General features: G+C 38.4%; 1 protein-coding gene across 1 annotated transcript in view; it reads right to left on the bottom strand.

Moving 5' to 3' along the window:
- Window positions 1-17,948, bottom strand: part of ANKFN1 (ankyrin-repeat and fibronectin type III domain containing 1) — a 219,640-nt gene that overhangs the window by 12,555 nt on the left and 189,137 nt on the right. Inside the window, exon 12 of the mRNA XM_006889455.1 lies at window positions 7,522-7,737. Coding sequence (XP_006889517.1) covers window positions 7,522-7,737 — 216 coding nt within the window. The remainder of the gene's footprint in view (window positions 1-7,521; window positions 7,738-17,948) is intronic.

The raw sequence follows: 17,948 nt of genomic DNA on the forward strand, positions 1-17,948 counted from the left end.
TCCTCTTCCTTGGCTCTGGTTGTTGGTGCATATATTCGAATGATAGTGGTATTCACTGGACTTCCTTGTATGCGTATAGATATTATCCTGTCACTGACAATATTGTACTTCAACTACTCTTTAAAAATTCAAAAATAGCCACTGGCTATTTCCCCACCCATTGAGTAGGTGAGGATGACTATGGGCTTCTTGCTTAGATGAGCTAAGGGCTCTCCAGGTTTCTGCAGTTCCTGCTATGTTCTCTGTTTCTTTTTTTTCCAACTGGAACTAGAAGTCATATGCCATAAATTTCAAATTCTTAAAAAAGAAACAAGAGAACATGGTAGAGTTAGATCATTTTTAAAAAATAATACTCTCAAGCGTCTATAGCCATCACCTTTATCGGGTCCCTGAATGTCTCATCACTTCAAGCAGAATCTTCATACCCATTAGAAGCCCTTTCCTCGGCTCTCCTTCTCCTGCTGGAACCATTAGTCTACTTTCTGTCTATATGAATTGTCATATTTTCAATGTTTCATAAGGCGAATCATGTAGAGAAAGCAGTGTGTGTCAAGGTGACAAAAAATTTGCAAGAAAATCAAAGGAAAGTGGAAATGGGAGAGAGTGGATGATTAGCTTCCCCACAACTCTGCAAAGAAAAGACTTTGACCTGTGACTGGAGGATCATGTCAAATTTGTGTCATCATAGTTTTTTAAAAATGATACAGAGACATGGGAAGCCTCAAGTAACATGTAAGTGTACCAGGTTCGGAATCAGAACGTTTTAGTTCCAAGCCGTTTTTATTATGCTGCTTTTTACACGCTATGACCTTTGGCAAGTTATATCCTTGAAATACGTGATTCATCTGAGTACTGGACATAACACAATTACCTCGTCAGTCTGAATTACTTACTCAAAGATGACTCACTCAGTTTTCATAAGGATCAGATATCATAGGTGCGATAAAGTGTTATTATAAACTTTAAAGAATAGTTTAAATGCAAAAGATTTATCTTTAGAGAAAACTTCATACATGAGGCTGCCTGTTAATGAAGTTATGCTGAAGATCATGGCCAGAGTAACTCAGTACCTGAAAGGGCTTTCCTATTGTAAATATTCTCAGTGACAGTTCATTTGATTAGGAGGACTCTAGCTTGTTCTTCTGTCTTTTCCTTCCTAGAAGAAAGTGAGTAATATCTTGTAGGGCCTCCCTCTCTCTTTCTCATACATGAGAATGGCTTATTATGAAGATCTAATGCTTGAAGGGAGTTCAGGTGGCCTCGTGGTAAGAAGCCGTGCTGCAATCCCAAAGGCACATAGTTTGATTCACAAGCTGTTCCATGGGAGAAAGCTGGGCAGTCTCCTCCTGTGTGATTAATTGCCTCCGAAAATCCAATGGAGGGTCAGCTATGGGTCTGACTTGATGGTACATAACAACATAAACAATATTTGAAAAGGAGCCTAGTTTGTTTAGTAGGTTAAGTGTTAGACTACTAATCTAAAGGTCAGTGGTTCAGCCCAAAAGACACTAACAGGAGAGAGAAGAATCTCACACCATTAAGATCTGCTGCAGCTTTGGAAACCAAATTGAGGGTCACCATGAGCAGGGACTGACTTGATGGCAGTGGGCTTAGGTCAGATTTTGAAAAGGTCAGAAGTTTGAGGAGACTGGACATCAGAATTTTCTTGGATCCGTAGGGATTAATAGATAGCACGGTCCCAGACTGTGAGCAAATATTTGTCTTGTTTGAAAACTTCATGTGGATCATCTCAGTTTTATACAGATTTTTGGAAATGAGAAATGAGGACATGATTAAAAGGGGGATGAAGAGAGCCTAATACTGAATTTTTCCGAGAATAAAACCAAATAGGTAACATTTTTTTTATGTATTAATTTTGTGCATCTTTTCTAAAAAGACTTTGATACTATTATTATCTACATTTTGCAGAAGAGGAAATATGAAGAACAAGGAATCATATAGCTAAAAAGGGAAGAGCAAGACTTCATAGCCAGTCTCTGATTCTAGAGTGGGCCACAGAGAGTAACAGGGAAGGATCTTGGACTTAGAAGAGCCATCACTCTACTGCTCCTGAGAGAAGACCCTGTTTTGTGATTTGGTATTGTCAGAATTAGCCAGCCAGCTCTGGGGAATCGCCCAGACCTAAAACTATCTTCATGTTGACTTGGTGGGGCCAACTCTTCAATCTTTGGTATAGGAGTGATTTGTTACCACTCCTAGATTTTTATTCCCCTTTTTCTCTCCCAGGAAAAGACCTTCCAGAGAAGATGGTCATGGTTAGGTATTATAAAGTTGGCAAAATAAAGCCCTGTTCAGTTAACTCTAGCCTTACAGTTGTGGTTGTGTTTGAGCCAAATGTTACAGTCATGGTGGCAATCCTTCCTTTGAAGGACTTCCTCTTTTTTTTTCTGCCTTTACTTTACCAAGCATGATGTCCTTCTGTAGTGGCCGACTCCTGCTGATAATGTGTCCAAAATGTGCGACATAAAGTCTCACCATTCTTGCTTTTAAGGAGCTTTCTGGATGTGCTTCCTCCAAGACAAATTTACTTGTTCTTCTGGTAGTCTGTGGTATGATCTGTATTCTTCACAAACGTCATAATTTAAAATACCAATTCCTCTTTGTTCTTCCATGTTCTTTTGCCAGTTGTTATGAGGCAATTGAAAATATGATGTCTTAGGAGTGTGACCTCCTGAAACATATCTAATTCTTCAATAGGACATCTTTTTAACACTTTAAAGAGGTCTTTTTTTGCAGCATGTTTGTCCAGTATGAATCATCATTTGTTAAACTGCTGCTTCCATGGTATTCATTGTTGATCCAAGTAAAATGAAATCTTTTAAAACTCCATTTCCCCCCTCTATTTATCATCATGTGGCTATTTGGCCCCGTGGTGAAGATTTTCCTTTTCTTCATATTGAAGTGTAATCTATGTTGAAGGCTGTAGTATATTTCAGATTCATTATTGCGTGCTTTGTGTCCTCTTCATTTTCAACAAGAAGGGTCAGGTTTTCTTCATAATGCAGGTTGTTAATTGGTGAGTTTCCTACCAATCCTGGTGCTACATTCTTCTTCATACAGTCCAGCTTCTCGGATTATTTGCTCAACATACAGACTAAATTATTGTGATGTTGTAATGTTTTCCATAATTTGTGACTCACAAAGTGGAATATCTTTGCATAGTTTATACAAGATGAGTAAATATCTTTATGGTATTCTGTGCTCTGGACAAAGATCCATCTAACATTAGCAATGATATCTCTTCTTCCATGTACTCTGTCTTCTTCTGAATCTGGCTTAAAATTCCAACAGGTTCCTATTTGATGTTTTGCTATAAACATTTTAAAATTATTGACAGAAGATTTTTTTATGTATGATAATAATATTTTTCAATATTTCTTCATTCTATTGGATTGCAATTAAATATCTCTTCCATTTGCTTGTCCAGGTAATTCTTTTCCAGATGTATTGGTAGACAAGTGAGTACTTCAAGCATTACATGTTTGTTGAAACATCTCAACTGATATTCTATAAATTCCTGGAGTATTGTTTTTCACTAATAACTTCAGGGTATTTTTCTAAAATTTCCATTCATTCATTGTTGCACTTTTCTCCCTGCCTACCTCTCCCTCCCAATTTGCTCTTCTCTTTGAAAAGTAAAAGAAAAATTCTTTTATTGTTATACAGTCCCTCCCCCCAAGTCCACTCCACTGTGCAGCCTTCATTCTGGACTCCTGTCATGACAATAATACCTAATCATATATCCCTTTAAAAAAGTTCTCTCCCTCATCTGTTTCAATGCAGTTTACATTATTTATCCCATCTTTCTCAGTCTCCCCCCAACCCTGATGTCAGTTCCATTTTACAATAGTGGCCCTATGCAATATTTGTTCCTTTGTGACTGAGATATTTCACTCAGCATAATATCCTCCAGGGTCACCCTTTTTGTATAATATTTCATTAGTTCCTTGTTTTTCAATGCAGCTAGTATTCCATTGTGTGAATATATCACAGCTTCTCTATCCATTCATTTGTTGATGGGCACTTGGGTTGTTTCCAACTCTTTGCTATTGTGAACAAAGCCACAATAAATATGGGTGTGCATATATCTGCCTGGGTGGCAGTTACGGTTTCTTTAGGGTATATTCCCCGTGATAGAATTGCTGGATTAAATGGTATTTCTATTTGCAACTCTTTGAGAAAGCGCCATACAGCCTTCCATAGTGATTGCACCATTTTACACTCCCACCAACAGTGAATAAGAGTTCCAGTTTCTCTGCAACCTCGCCAGCATTTGATATTTGCTGTTCTGTTAAATTCTTAAACAACCTCCTTTAGTGTATGACCTCCTGAAATGGTTGAATAGTAACAAATTATTTTTGGCATAGTGACTATATGTGTTCCTTCCATCTTTTTTTGATATTTCTTGGGTTAGTCAGTATTTTTGCCCAGAATCCTTACCTGTTAAGTGTATTGAATTATTTTTCATTTCTTTTCATTTGAGAGATGCCAAGTGTGTTTTGCCCTATTTGGTTTCTAAATCCAGGTGTTTGCACATTTCATTGTTACACTTTAGTTGGTATTCTTGAGGTACCCTTTGAAATGATTCAGCTCATTTTTTTTTTTTGCTCAAGTTTCTCTGTGTTCAAGAGCAAGTTTCAGAGTCTCTACTGATACAGATTTTGCTCTTTGTTTCCTGTTATTTTTTTAGTGACTGTCTCTTTTGTTCATGATGGTGTCCTTAAGGTCATCAAACAACTCATTTGGTCTTCAACTACTAGTATTAAATGTGTCAAATCTATTTTTGGGATGGTCTCTAAATGCCAAGTGGGATAGACTCAAATTCATTTGTTGCCTTTCATGGACTTGTTCTCATTTTCTTCAGCTTCAACTTGAACTTGAATATGACCAAGTTCAAGTGGAGGAGAAGGAAGGGTGGGGGAAGGTGGGGAGAGGAGAAGGGAGAGTGGGGGTGGGTGGGGAATGACATCAAGCAGGAATGTTCCAGTCAGCGGGGGTAAATTTTCCACTTGGATCTGTGTGGAAACCTGATACTACCTCTATTTTTGGTCTCCTTCTCTAACAACTTTTCGCCAGATTGGAATTTTTCTGCACCTGTAACACATTTTTAATGTAATAAGTCTCGTAGAAACTAGGTATTATATCATGCTGGGGCCTGTGCTGTGTTTCTAGGAGCAAAGGTAGCCCAGACCCCAGTTTATCCCTATAGGGGATTAGTGTATTAGTCACCCTGTAAAAGCTCAATTTATTATGATTTTTAAAATGTTTCTTTTAGCACTTGCTTATAAAAGGTGAAGAGGGGAGCCACAAACGTGTCTGTGTTCCCTGCCCCCATCTCATCTGCACACACATATATTCCCTATCAATTACAAATGCATCAAATTCCATGACACCCAATACAGTAGCATTGACTTGGACCAATTAGATTACATTTGCTTATTGGACTTTGCCCTGATTTAGGCCAGTGCAGGTAATGGAGAGGTGAGGTTATTGAAGTAGCCGTCCCTCTGTCAAGATGGGAAGTAAATCAGAAGCTTGGCTGTTTAGGATGACCATGAAGGACTACTGGGACCAAGGTCTGGATCAAGCTTGTTTGTGTGTAACTGAGTCCTTCCTTTCCTATTCCTCCAGGTTGACTGTTTTGCGTGTGTTTGTGTCCTTGGCTGAAAGGGATTTTTGCCAATTTCTTTCACTTAACTAGAGCGTTTCATGTAACTCATCACCATCAGTGGGTTTAAAAATGAAAGAGAGACAGTTTGACACTCATATTTAATATAAAGACATGTGACACAGTATGGTGGAATGCTCAGAATACCAACCACTCAAGACCATTTGTGTTCCAGTTTTACTACTAATAGGCTAAGAGTCTGGCCCTAAGCTGCCTGGGGTTTGACTTTTGGCTACTCAAAGGTTTTCAGCATGAGGCTTTTGTCCTCTGTATTGTCTTCTTCTCCCATACTTAACTGCTTAAAACCCTAACTCCTGTTCTAGAAAGTAACAACAAAAAGAAGCCCTGCTTCTGTTTATAATATTTGAGTTCTGCCAATGTTCTAGCTGTGTGATCAGGGGCAGACTCAAATTTTGTGAAGTCTGAGATTACTTTAATATTTGATGTCTTTTTTAAAGAAGAAAAAACCCAATATTATGAGTGTAAAATTGCAAGGGACCCTACCAGGATCTTGGAAAAAAGCAAAGCCCCTATGTTCAGGATTAGTAACATCATTAATCTGCTTCTGTGTAGAACCTATGTCACTCAATTCCTTTGAGCCTTAGTTGCTTCATTTGTACAGTGGATTTAATCATCCTGCCTACCCTAAGGAATTTCTGGAAAAATCAAGCAAGAGTAAAGATGATTAAAATATTTTTGTTAAAAATATATAAGCACTGGTAGCACAGTGGTTAAAGTAAACAATTGCTAACTGAAAGGACGAAAGTTCAAACCCATTTGTTGCTCTATGGGAGAAAGATAGGCAACTGACTTCTGTAAAGATTTATAGCCTTTAAAACCCTGTGAGCCAGTTCCATTCTGTCCTGTAGGACAGCAGTAAGTATAGATGTAAAAACCCCATATATATGTGTGTGTGTGTGTGTGTGTGTGTGTGTGTGTGTATATATATATATACATATATATACATATATATATATATATATATATACACACACATATATATATATTTACATAATTTAGGGATCTCTTGAAAAAGGATTCCATGCTTGGAAGGATAGAGGATCACCAAAGAGAGGAAGACTCCCAATGAGATGGATTGACATGATGACTGTCAAGTGTATCAGAGATGGTGAGAGTGGCACAGCAGAGGAGAGAATTCAGATCTGCTGTTGATAGGATTGCTATGGGTCATTCTTGACTTGATGGAACTTAATAACAACAACAGTGGCCTAGAGGTTAAAAAGTTATGCTGCCAACCCAAAGGCAGGCCATTTAAATCCATCAGCTGCTGCATGGGAGCAAGATGGACAATGTCCTTTCATGTAATTTGTGGCCTCTGAAAACCCACTGAAGGGTCACTTGGCTTCAACTTGATGACAATGAGAAAGAGAGATTTGATTTCAGAGTATATTATGATATTCCCATATCATTCACTTCAGGTATCGGATTCATAATTTGATCATACTATCTGTGGATACTCAATTTAGTATTGCTCCCATTGTTTCTGATTGATCATTTTTGGGTAGGTACAGTTTTATGAATTTCATATCAGGAGGGGAATAAATGAAAATTAGCTTCTAAATATTTCCTTGATTGTTGTATATAGGGTCGCTATGAGTCGCAGGTGACTCGACGGCACATAACAACAACAACAACAACAACAACAACAACAAATATTTCCTGTCTGTAGAGTATGAGTAGTGACATGTCTTTGGGGCTTCTCCATTTTATTTTTTGCATATGTAACTGGCTTTTGGTATATACTTCATTAGAGCATCAGTAAGTGTGCTTAAAACTTCAAAGATATGAAGACATTGAAAAAAATTACATACCTGAATGGTTATCAGTAAAATGTCTAAGGCTGTTGGTTCCTCCGGTGTTGACAGAGACTTCCTTTGGCTTTGTAACTTTGAGATTTGCATCCATTTTCCATTAAAAAATGAATAGAGCATCTCCACTTCTCTGATGGTGACTATGAGTATGTTTCCATGCCTGTCTTTTATGGGTTCATAGTAAACTCTTCCCAAATTGTGGGTTCCAAGTAAATTCTAGAGACAAAGAGAGATTGTGCAAGTAAAATAACACAAATGTAATAAAATCAAAACATAAATCTGCTGTTACTGAGTCAGTTCCAACCTCTGGTAACCCTATAGGACAGACTAGAATTGTCCCCCAGAGTTTCTGAGGCCATGTATCTTTGCAGATAGAGACTACACTAGCTTTTCTCTGTGGGGAAGATGATGGGTTTGAACTGCTGACTATTTGGTTAGCAGCCCAAGACTGCACCCATTGCCTCATCTGGGATCCTTCAACTACACAAAAGGCATAAAAGAATTTATCAGATATTTCTAAGAATTAAAAAAAAATACTTAAACTTAAGATATGTGGTATCATAGAAATAGACTTAAAAGAAGTCCAAAGAAATGTCTTCAACACCTCTCTGGAAGGATTATATCAGAAGGCACAAAAATTATGTGGTGACTTTTTTTAAAAAGTAAATTCAATATCTGTAAATATCTGTTACCCACATAGACACGCCAGTATATAAAACTGAGTTACCAGCTCTTAAAGAGAATCCCAGATGTTTTGAAGAAAAATGCCTGATATTCCAAGTATGCTACTTGTGGAGTTTTCAGGAGATCTACAGTAAGTTAGTATGAGGTGAGGCTGTTTAAAATGAAAACGTGAATTAACAATGTAGCACCTTGTGCAACTCCCCAAATGGCTGCACATTCCCTGCTAGATGCTTTAATTGAGTGATTGGCCTGGTTTGACTTACCTGCGTTTCAGGAGTTCTGTTTATTTAACATTTTGCTAAAATTGTTTATAAACTAGGTCAACTGAGGCAGACAATACTCTTAGAAAGGCAGCAAGGGACTGATGACCCATTAACATGAAGGGGCCCAGTTAGGTGTTACTAAAATAAGCAGGGGTTTTACAAATATGCAGGTTTTGAAGATTTCTAACTTAGAGCACTGGATAAATAGGATAAAAATCCCCCCTTGTTTTCAATATGTATGATTTTTTATGAAGTACAAATCACCCCAGAGCTCCTACTAGTTATTTTTGTGAGCAAACAGAACTTCTGTTAGCAAATGAGAGCAGAAGTAGAACTGGAATTTGTAAAACTGACAGGAATGACCTAAAAATGAACAAACTAGCTGGTCAATATTCACATCGACAGAGACATTGAAATGTTCCCTCAGGACTAAAGAATATGTCTTATTCCCCCCCCCCAAAAAAAAAGCCTGGGCATGTATCAAGTAAGCCATTTCATAAATAATAATTAGCATGCTATAAAATTATTTTGGCAACATTACTTCTAAAAAATGGCCTCATCACTCAGGTTATTCTTATCTCGTAATTGACTTCTAAATAATAGGTAAGTGATATGAGAAAGGATTTTCGACTAGCACTACCCAGTACTTCCGTTTTATATAGAGATGGTCTCTTGGAAAATACTACTGCATACTAGCAGCAATATGCTGGTAAAGTGCTACACCCCTCCACAAAACCCCAAACCAAAACCAAAACCGGAAAGAAAAAAGCACAAAAGACCTGATGTGTAGCATTTGCCGATGTCTGTGGTGTAAATACTCCCACCATAGCTGATTTCAAGCTTTCAAGGGGTTGTCAATAAATAGGCTTTCAAAATTCCTGAAAATTTAACAGTTGGCCTTCCTGAGCCAGTACAAGTTGGCTCCAGCACACCGCTGCTATTAAGCCTTAACTTACACTGGTGTTGTGTTTCAGGCTGGCTGCCTTTCATTAACTGTTGGACTTCTAAAAAATTATTTACCCTTTTTGGCTCTGAGTTTCATCATCTGAAATTAAAGGTCTTTACAGCTCAGACATCTCTTATGCTAATCCTTAGCCTGTTTGGAGGATTAAATCAAACAATGCAAGAGAAAGTGCTTTGTAAACTCTCAGGCTTAATACAATGTATGATATGAGGCCTTCTTTACTACTCTAATTGGAACCCCACCCTGGCTTATACCTACTTATTTTCAAGACCTAGCCCAGGCTTCACCTTGTTTGTGAAGACTTTTCCAGCTCTCTTAGCTGGAATTTATCACCCCGCTTTTATCTCATCTTACATCCTGTACAGACTTCTATGCTAGCACTTCTCTCGCTTTACTTGTCCTGAGATCATGATTATTCCATCTCTGTGTTTTGGGGTCTCTTGTACAGGGACTGGAATCTTGTAGGAGTTCAAGAATTTTTTTATTGGTTGACTCGACATATTATTTTTAAGACCTTGGACAACATGAGTTATATTGGACTAATGCTGGTGGGTTGGCATTAATATTGCATTTAAAAGTTATTATTGGTTTGCTCTCAGCTTGGGACATATTGCCTGAACAACATGAATCACTAACAAAATTAAGGATTGAAACATTTTCCTTGACATCAAATTTGGGTGGTAGCCAGATTTTTGGAAGAGAGCAGTTTAAATTTATAGTGTATCTTAGTGAAAAATCAACTGCCACCATTTTTCACAGGGACAAACTCAGGGTTCTTTTGGACCCAAAGGAAAAACAGAGCAAAATAAAGCAGCTTCACTTTAGTCACTTCCAACTTAGGGGGAGCCCACGTGTCAGAGTAGAATTTGCTCCACAGAATTTTTGTTGGTTGATTTTTAGAATAGATTGCCAGACCCTTCAGAGGTTCCAGTGAGTGGGCTCGAATCTATAGCTTTTTAGTTAAAAGTTAAGAATGGTAACCGTTTGCTTCAGACTGTTAATAACTGGTGGATGCAAGACTGGACTCACACTTTGTATTCAAATTAAGGAGATCTGCTTGATCTTACAAGATAAGGAGGAATAAGAGCCTCCTAGTGGCTACTTTTCTTCAGTAAATGCTTTCAAGTCTTCGCTTTCTACAAGCAAAGTTGTATCATCGGCAAGCACAGCTTTTGATTAGTCTGCTTCCAATCCTGATGCCACATTCTTCTTTATATAATCCAGCTTCCTGAATTATTTCCTCAGCATACAGCATATAGAGTGAATAAATATGGAGAAAAGATACAACCCTGAGCCATACCTTTCCTGATTTAAAACCATTCACGGTTCCCTTGTTCTGTCCTGACAAGGGTCTCATACACTTCAGGCATGTTGTCAGGAGGGGGAACATGATGTCCTTTGAAACAGACATCATGCTTGGAAAAGTACAAAGTCAGAAAAATAGAGTACAACACTCAACGAGAAGGATTGACACAAAGACTGTAACAGTGGGATGCCAGGCATGGAAAAGATCGTGACCAAGGCACAAGACAGGGCCAGGTACTGATGTGTTCATAGGGTTGCTGTGAGTCATAATTGATTGGAATAACAATAACAACAACAATGGCTAATAGGAATGTATCTAAATTATCACTAGAACACATTGTAGAACTTTCAGTAAGCGGTTGATAGAGACCTTGTTTGGAAATCTTTACTCTGTTTAAAGTGGCATGGGAAGGAAGTCCAGAATAGAAAGATGAAAGCCTGGAAAAGAAGAGTAAAATTTTTGAGAAACATTTTCCCCCCTTTAAAAATGAAAAAGACTTGATATCCATTTATTACCAGGCTTTTCCTTCCTTACAGTTATTTCTAAAAGCTACAGGGGGAAAAGTTGAATGTAACACAATCTACAGTATAAGATTATTACTGTATTTTGAGGATAAGTTGTTCTGACACCTCTCAATATAAGAGCAATTACACTGATGCTCTTGGGGCCTTTGCCATTTTCCTAAGGAAAAAAAAAAACCAAAGTGGGGTCTTAGCCACTTGAAAAAATTATTTCTTTTTATTGTGGTAAAAAATATACTACATAAAATTTGCCATCTCAACCATTTTCAGATCAGGATTTCAAACCAGTTCTTCCTGGTTCAATCCTGGCCAGTGAGATGAAACTAGAACAGACCCAAATTTGTGAAAATATGATAACTGGATTTGTGAAAAGGATAATGAATGGTAGCTGGAATGGGGATAATTGTGAGTTGAAGTCCTGAATTAGGAGGTCTCAGGAGATGTAGTGGGCTTTTTAGGAAACTGATGTGGATGTGAGTAAACAGGTTATTGCCAAGGCTGTGGAGGACAACACACATTTGGACTGACACGGCCAGCTGCCATCTCTGAGTGGGGTGTCATTGTTTCGCACTCCGCACATCAAGAGATCTGGTTGCTGGGCAAGGAGGAGATTAAGTTTCTAGCACCGTACTGATCTGTAATTCTTCCCATTCTGACTACAGTTCCGGTAGACCAAAATTTTGCAAATTTTAATCCATTCCAGTTTTGCTGTTTGTCATGACTGCACCAGGAAGGACTGGCTGCACGCTCTGTTTTAGATACAATTCACTGGCAGTAATGTTACTCACAGTCTTGCACAACTGTCACAACTGTTTCCCAAAGTATTGCATCATCTCAGATATAAACTCTCCTTCCTTTATGTGTTAACTTTCCATTCTTCTTTCTCCTTCATCTTTAATCTGCCCGCTTCTAGGAACCTCTAATTTATGTTCTGTCTCTACAAATCTATCTATTCTAGGTGTTTCATATTAAATGGGATCATGCCGTATTTGTCCTCATGTGTTTAACTTATTCCACAGAGCATAATATTCTCAAGATTTATTCATGTTGCAAAATTATCAGGACTTCATTGCTTTTCACATTGGAATATATCCCATTGTATGTATGTATCACAATTTGTTTATCCCATTCATCTGTTATGGATACTTCAATTATTTCCACCTTTTGACTGTTGTAAATAATGCTCTAATAAATATCGGCATACAAGTATCAGTTATGTTCCTGCTTTTAGTATTTTTTTAATATATTGTTGTTTGTTGTTAGATGCCATTGAGTACAAGTCATAGAGACCCTATGAACAAAAGAGCTGAACCCTGTTCTATCCTGTGCCATCCTCACACTTCCTGGCATAAAGGAGCCCACTGCAGCAGTCACCACATCAATCCACCTGGCCTAGAGTCTACCTTTCCTTTGCTGACCCTCCACCCTTCCCAGCATCACATCCTTCTCCAAGGAATAGCCCCTCCTAGCAAAGCCTCATCATTCTTGCCTCCAAAGAGTACTCTGTTCGTACCTTCTCTAAGACCTAACTGTTCATTCTCTTGGCCATCCTTCAGATGTTCAGTGCTCTTCTCCAACATCAAAGTTCAAAGGCATCAATTTTTCTTCTGTCTTCCTTATTCATTGTCCCAGCTCTCAGATGCCTACCAAGTGAACAGAAAGACTATGGCCTGAATTAGATGAACCTTAGTCTTCAAACTGACATCATTACTCTTCAATAATTTGGAAAGGTCTCTAACTGCAGATTTTCCCAGTGCAATGCATATTCTTATTTTCTGACTGCTGGTTAATTGGGTGTTAATTGTGGATCCAAGCAAATTGAAGCTGTTGACAGTTTCAATCTCCTCTCCATCATGATGTTGCCTATCAGTCCAGTGGGAAGAATCTTTGTTTTCTTGACACTGAGATGTAATCCATGCCGAAGGCTGCAATCCTTGACCTTGTGCAACAAGTCCTTAAAGTCCTTTTCACTTTCAGCAAGCAAGGCTGTGTCATCTGCAGAATGCACATTCACCTTAATTTTTATTACATTTGTGATTTTTTGGTTGTTTTTTCCAAATCCTGGGAAATACTTATCTTTTTTGTTAGTTAAGCAATTTTAATTAATTAAATAATTCTACACCTTTTTTTTTTTGGTTACACTTTCTTTTAAGGAAAATATAATGCCACTTTTCCAGAATAGGCTGTAATTGAGATGAAACACACTCATACATTTTTTACTACAATGTGAATATTTTCTTCTGCTTAATATCTATGTTTGCTTTTTCAATTAAAACAGACTAAGATGAAAATGTATTGGGAAAAATTAATGCTTCCACTGTGACCTTGAGCAAATTATTTAACCTTCTAGTCATCAGTTTTCTGAAGCTTCATCTGACATCCTTTGGACATGTTACAAGGAGGGACCAGTCCTTGGAGAGGGACATCATGCTTGGGAGGGTGGAGGGACAGCACAGGAGAGGAAGACCCTTTATGGGGTGGACTGATTGAGTGACTGGGATAATGGGGTTAGGTGTGTCAGAGACAGTGAGATTTGCACAGGATAGGGCAGGGTTTAAGGCTGTTTTACATAGGATCGCTATGAGTTGAAGGTCACTTGATGGCACATAACAACAACAGTTATCAGTTTTAGCATCTACTTGGTTAATATCAATAATAGTTCTTTTTCATTAGGTTGTGATGAAGATTGTTGTTGTTGTTATGTGTATTTAACATGGAACTCATAGCTGACCCTCCAGTAGGTTTTCAGAGGCAGTAAATCATAGGGGAGGAAATTGCCCATCTTTCTTCTGCCGAGCAGGTGATGGATTAAAACCCATATGCCTTTAGATCAGTAGCACAACTCCTTATCCAATAGACCACCAGAGCTCCCTGTGGTGAAGATCAACTAATACAAATGATAAATAAATCTTATCATAGTGCCCAGCACAGAGTCTGTTAAATAAGTGAAGAGTCATTTTATTACATTACTTACTACATATTAATGAGATGGATTGACTCAGTGACTGGAGAAGTGGGATTGGATCTATCGGAGGCGTCGAGATTGGCTCAGGATAGGGCAGGGTTCAGAGCTATCGTACATAGGGTCTCTATGAGTCTCAGGCTACTCGGCAGCACATAACAACAAAAACAACTGCTACTACTACTTATTATAGTAATATATCAGTCTCACAGTTTGTGGGGAATTGTTAATCTATCAGTGGCTCTGGGTGATATAGATGGTTCATCTTCTCCAATGAAGTTTATCACCTCAGAAACTCAGTGGAGTGTCAGCCATGAGTTGATGCTAACTTTATGGCAATGAGCTTTTGAGACTACATAATATATTGTTGTTGGGTTCCGTCAGGTCAGAACTGACCCGTAGCTGATCCTCCAGTGGGTTTTCAGAAACAGTACATCTCTCGGGAAGAGACTGCCCATCTTTCTCTTGCAGAATAGCTCACAGAGTCAACTGGCTTGCCTTTGAGTTGGGAACACAGCTCCTTACCATTAAACCGCCAGAACTCCATACATAATATATGTTGTTACTGTCATGTGCCATCGAGTCTCCTGTGACTCATAATGACCCTCAATACAACAGCCCTAACCCTTGCTTATCCTGTATTGATCTAATTGTCTCTGACACACCTACTCTCATTACCCCACTCACTGAAAGCAATCCATTTCATCAAGAGTCTTCCTCTCTTGCACTGTCCCTTCACCCTCCCAAGTGTGATGTCCCTCTCCAAAGACTGGTCTCACCTTTCAACATGTCCAAAGTATGTCAGATGAAGCTGCAGAATCTTTGCCCTCAAGGAGTAGCCTGGTCTCACCCTCTCTAGGATGAACCTGTTTGTTCTTCTGGCATCCATGGTATATTCAATACTCTTCTCCAACACCAAAACTCAAAGGCATCAATTCTCCTTTTGTCATCCCTAATTATTGTCCAGCTTTCTGATGCATAGGAAGTAATTGCAATGACTATGGCCTGGATCAGGTGCATCTTGGTCTCCAGACTGACATCATTGCTCTTCATTCAGTACTTTGGAGAAGTGTCTGACAGTAGATTTTCTCAATGCAATTAATCTTTGAATTTCCTGACTGCTGATATCAAGAGTATTGTTTGTGGAGCCAAGCAAACTGTAGCTGTTAACAATCTCAATCTCTTCACCATCTATCATGATGCTGCCAATCGGCCCAGTGGTGAGAATCTTTGTTTTCTTGATGTTGAGCTTCAATTAAAAAACAAACAAAATCAAAACCCCAGCCAAACAAAAATCTCACTGCTATGAAGGTGATTTCTACTCATAGCAGCTCTTTAGGATGGAGTGGAAATGCCCCATAGGGTTCCCAAGGCTATAAATATTTATAGAAGGACATGGCTGAATGTTCTTACCATCGAGTGACTAGTGCGTTCAAACAACAGGACTTTCAGCTAGCAACTTTGTACTTTTTTAATATTATACCCACTGCCTCAAGTTGGTTCTGACTTATGGTGATCCTCTAATGGGTTTCTAAGGCTGTAAATCTTTATAAGAGGAAATGGTGCATCTTTCTCCTGTGAAGTAACTGATAGATTCAAGTTGCTGACTCTGTGATTGGCACTTTTTGGTTTGGTGCATAACACATTCTATACTACGCTGCTAGGGCTCCTTTCTAGTATATTACATAATATATAAAGCAGAAATTAGAAAAGAAGGCACAAATAGTACAGCTGTTGGTTTTCACTGTGATAAGAAAGGGAGGAAGATTGTGTGACAAAAATGTCTGAGTCCCTGCTGAAAGAGTATATATATAATAAGGCAGAGACTGATACAGATCCTTTTAGATTTTTACTCTGACAAAAATGTGGAGAATAAACTGGAAAGTATTAGCAGGAGGACAATTCTAGAGACTTTTGATATAATTGGAATAATATGGTAATGTGACAGTGGTAATGTGACTGGACAAGTGAGTGAAATGATATGCCAAAGATAAATAAAACAGAATTTATGCATTACTGATGTTGTTTTAATGTATCATTAAGTTGAAACTGACTCATAGCTGACCCTTCAGCGGGTTTTCTGAGGCAGTAAATAGCCCACGAAGAGCGTGTCCATTTTTTTCCCCAAGGACAGGTCATCAGTTCAAACTTTGTGCCTTTGAGTTGGCAGGGCAACTTAAATATAACACTTTTTCTTTCCTTTGACAACAATAAAAAAGTTGGATTGGTCATCGTATTGGTCTATTATATTCCCCAAATTTGGTTTTTTCCTCTTCTGAAAAAAGTTTCTTCCCCTCAAAAAAAAAACAACAACCACACAACAATAAACAAACAAAAAACCCACAAAAAATTCCCACAAACACAAAAACAAAAACCAAACCACACATGCTTTTAAAATTGTTGTTTTAAAGTTCAGAAAATAATCTGGGAATTAGACCCTAATTAGTCCTCTCTGAGAAGAAAATAAAAAAATAATATGGAAATGACTCTTCATGTAAGGAATATGAGGTAAAGGAGGTCCCACAGGAACACTATAAGGAATAACCCATATATTGATCTTCACCTGGCGTTAGTCACCCTGCTATCATCACTAGGCTGTGGTCAGGCTGGAGGGAGATGAGGCAGGCATCTATTGCATGAGTCACATTTCTATAATCTGCTTTCCTTTTGGTTAGCGGTAGTTGATTATCTGTAATCTTTGGAGTGAATGGTGTTGAACTGACAAATGCACTTACACATTTGAGCAATGCTTGCAGATTCTATCAGGTACCAGGAATGTAAGTGCTGATATAAGTGGTACCTAACACATAGACATTTCCTGAACTCTCTAACTCACAGCCTAGTGAGTCACTAAGCAAATCATTCTATGAATAATTAACTAAAAGGATTGTGACTATAATACTCAAGGTAAAATACAGTATGCTATGAGAGTGATTAACTTAATCGGGGGATCAGAGGATGGCTCCTTGAAAATATGTAAAAAGTAAGCTAAGACCTGAGGATATAAGCATTAACAGGACAATGTAGTGAAAGAAGAGGATTCTAAGCTTAAGAAACAGCATGTGAGAGCGTAAAGAGGACTGAAAAGATGAGCGAGAAAGTTGGAGAGAAAATCAAGATCAATGTGGTAGCATGGAAGTCACAGGACAGGATAGACTAAAATACGGGGTGGGTCCAAATGTCTCAAATGCTGCTGAGATGTCCGTTTGAGAAGAGCATTTAAATGTGTCTCTTGGGATGCCAAAGCAAGATGGCAGCATAAGCAGTTATGCCCTCCTATTTCTTCATTCACACCCACTTTTGCAACAAAGAAAAAAAAGAACCATAAAAATGAGCAAGATTTGGCAGGACCAGTTGTGTTGAAACTCTGGAAACCAGTCAAAGGATTATAGCAGCTCAGTGAACACCGAATTAAGAGAAAGTGGCTTTAGAACAGAAGAAAGGCTTTGATTTTCTTACTAACTATGCCATATTCCCTTCCTGACTTAATGTGACTGTCTTAAAGCGGCAGCAGCAGACTGTACTCCGAGAGAGAGAGTATGATTTCTGGTTTTAGCTGAACCAGAGCAGACATTATAAACAATTTATTGTGTGTGTCTGTCCTATCCTGTCTGGGAACAGCCTGAAGGACTGAAGCAAGATTCTTGCCTTAGTTTGGCTTGTTTTAGAACTTGGGTAGAGCAGAGGGACAGCTGGAAGCAGGCAGTAAACTAGGGCCACGACTATG

This window comes from Elephantulus edwardii, unplaced genomic scaffold (assembly GCF_000299155.1).
Source record: "Elephantulus edwardii isolate Elephantulus edwardi_28Jun2011 unplaced genomic scaffold, EleEdw1.0 scaffold00077, whole genome shotgun sequence".
Taxonomy (NCBI): Eukaryota; Metazoa; Chordata; class Mammalia; order Macroscelidea; family Macroscelididae; genus Elephantulus; species Elephantulus edwardii.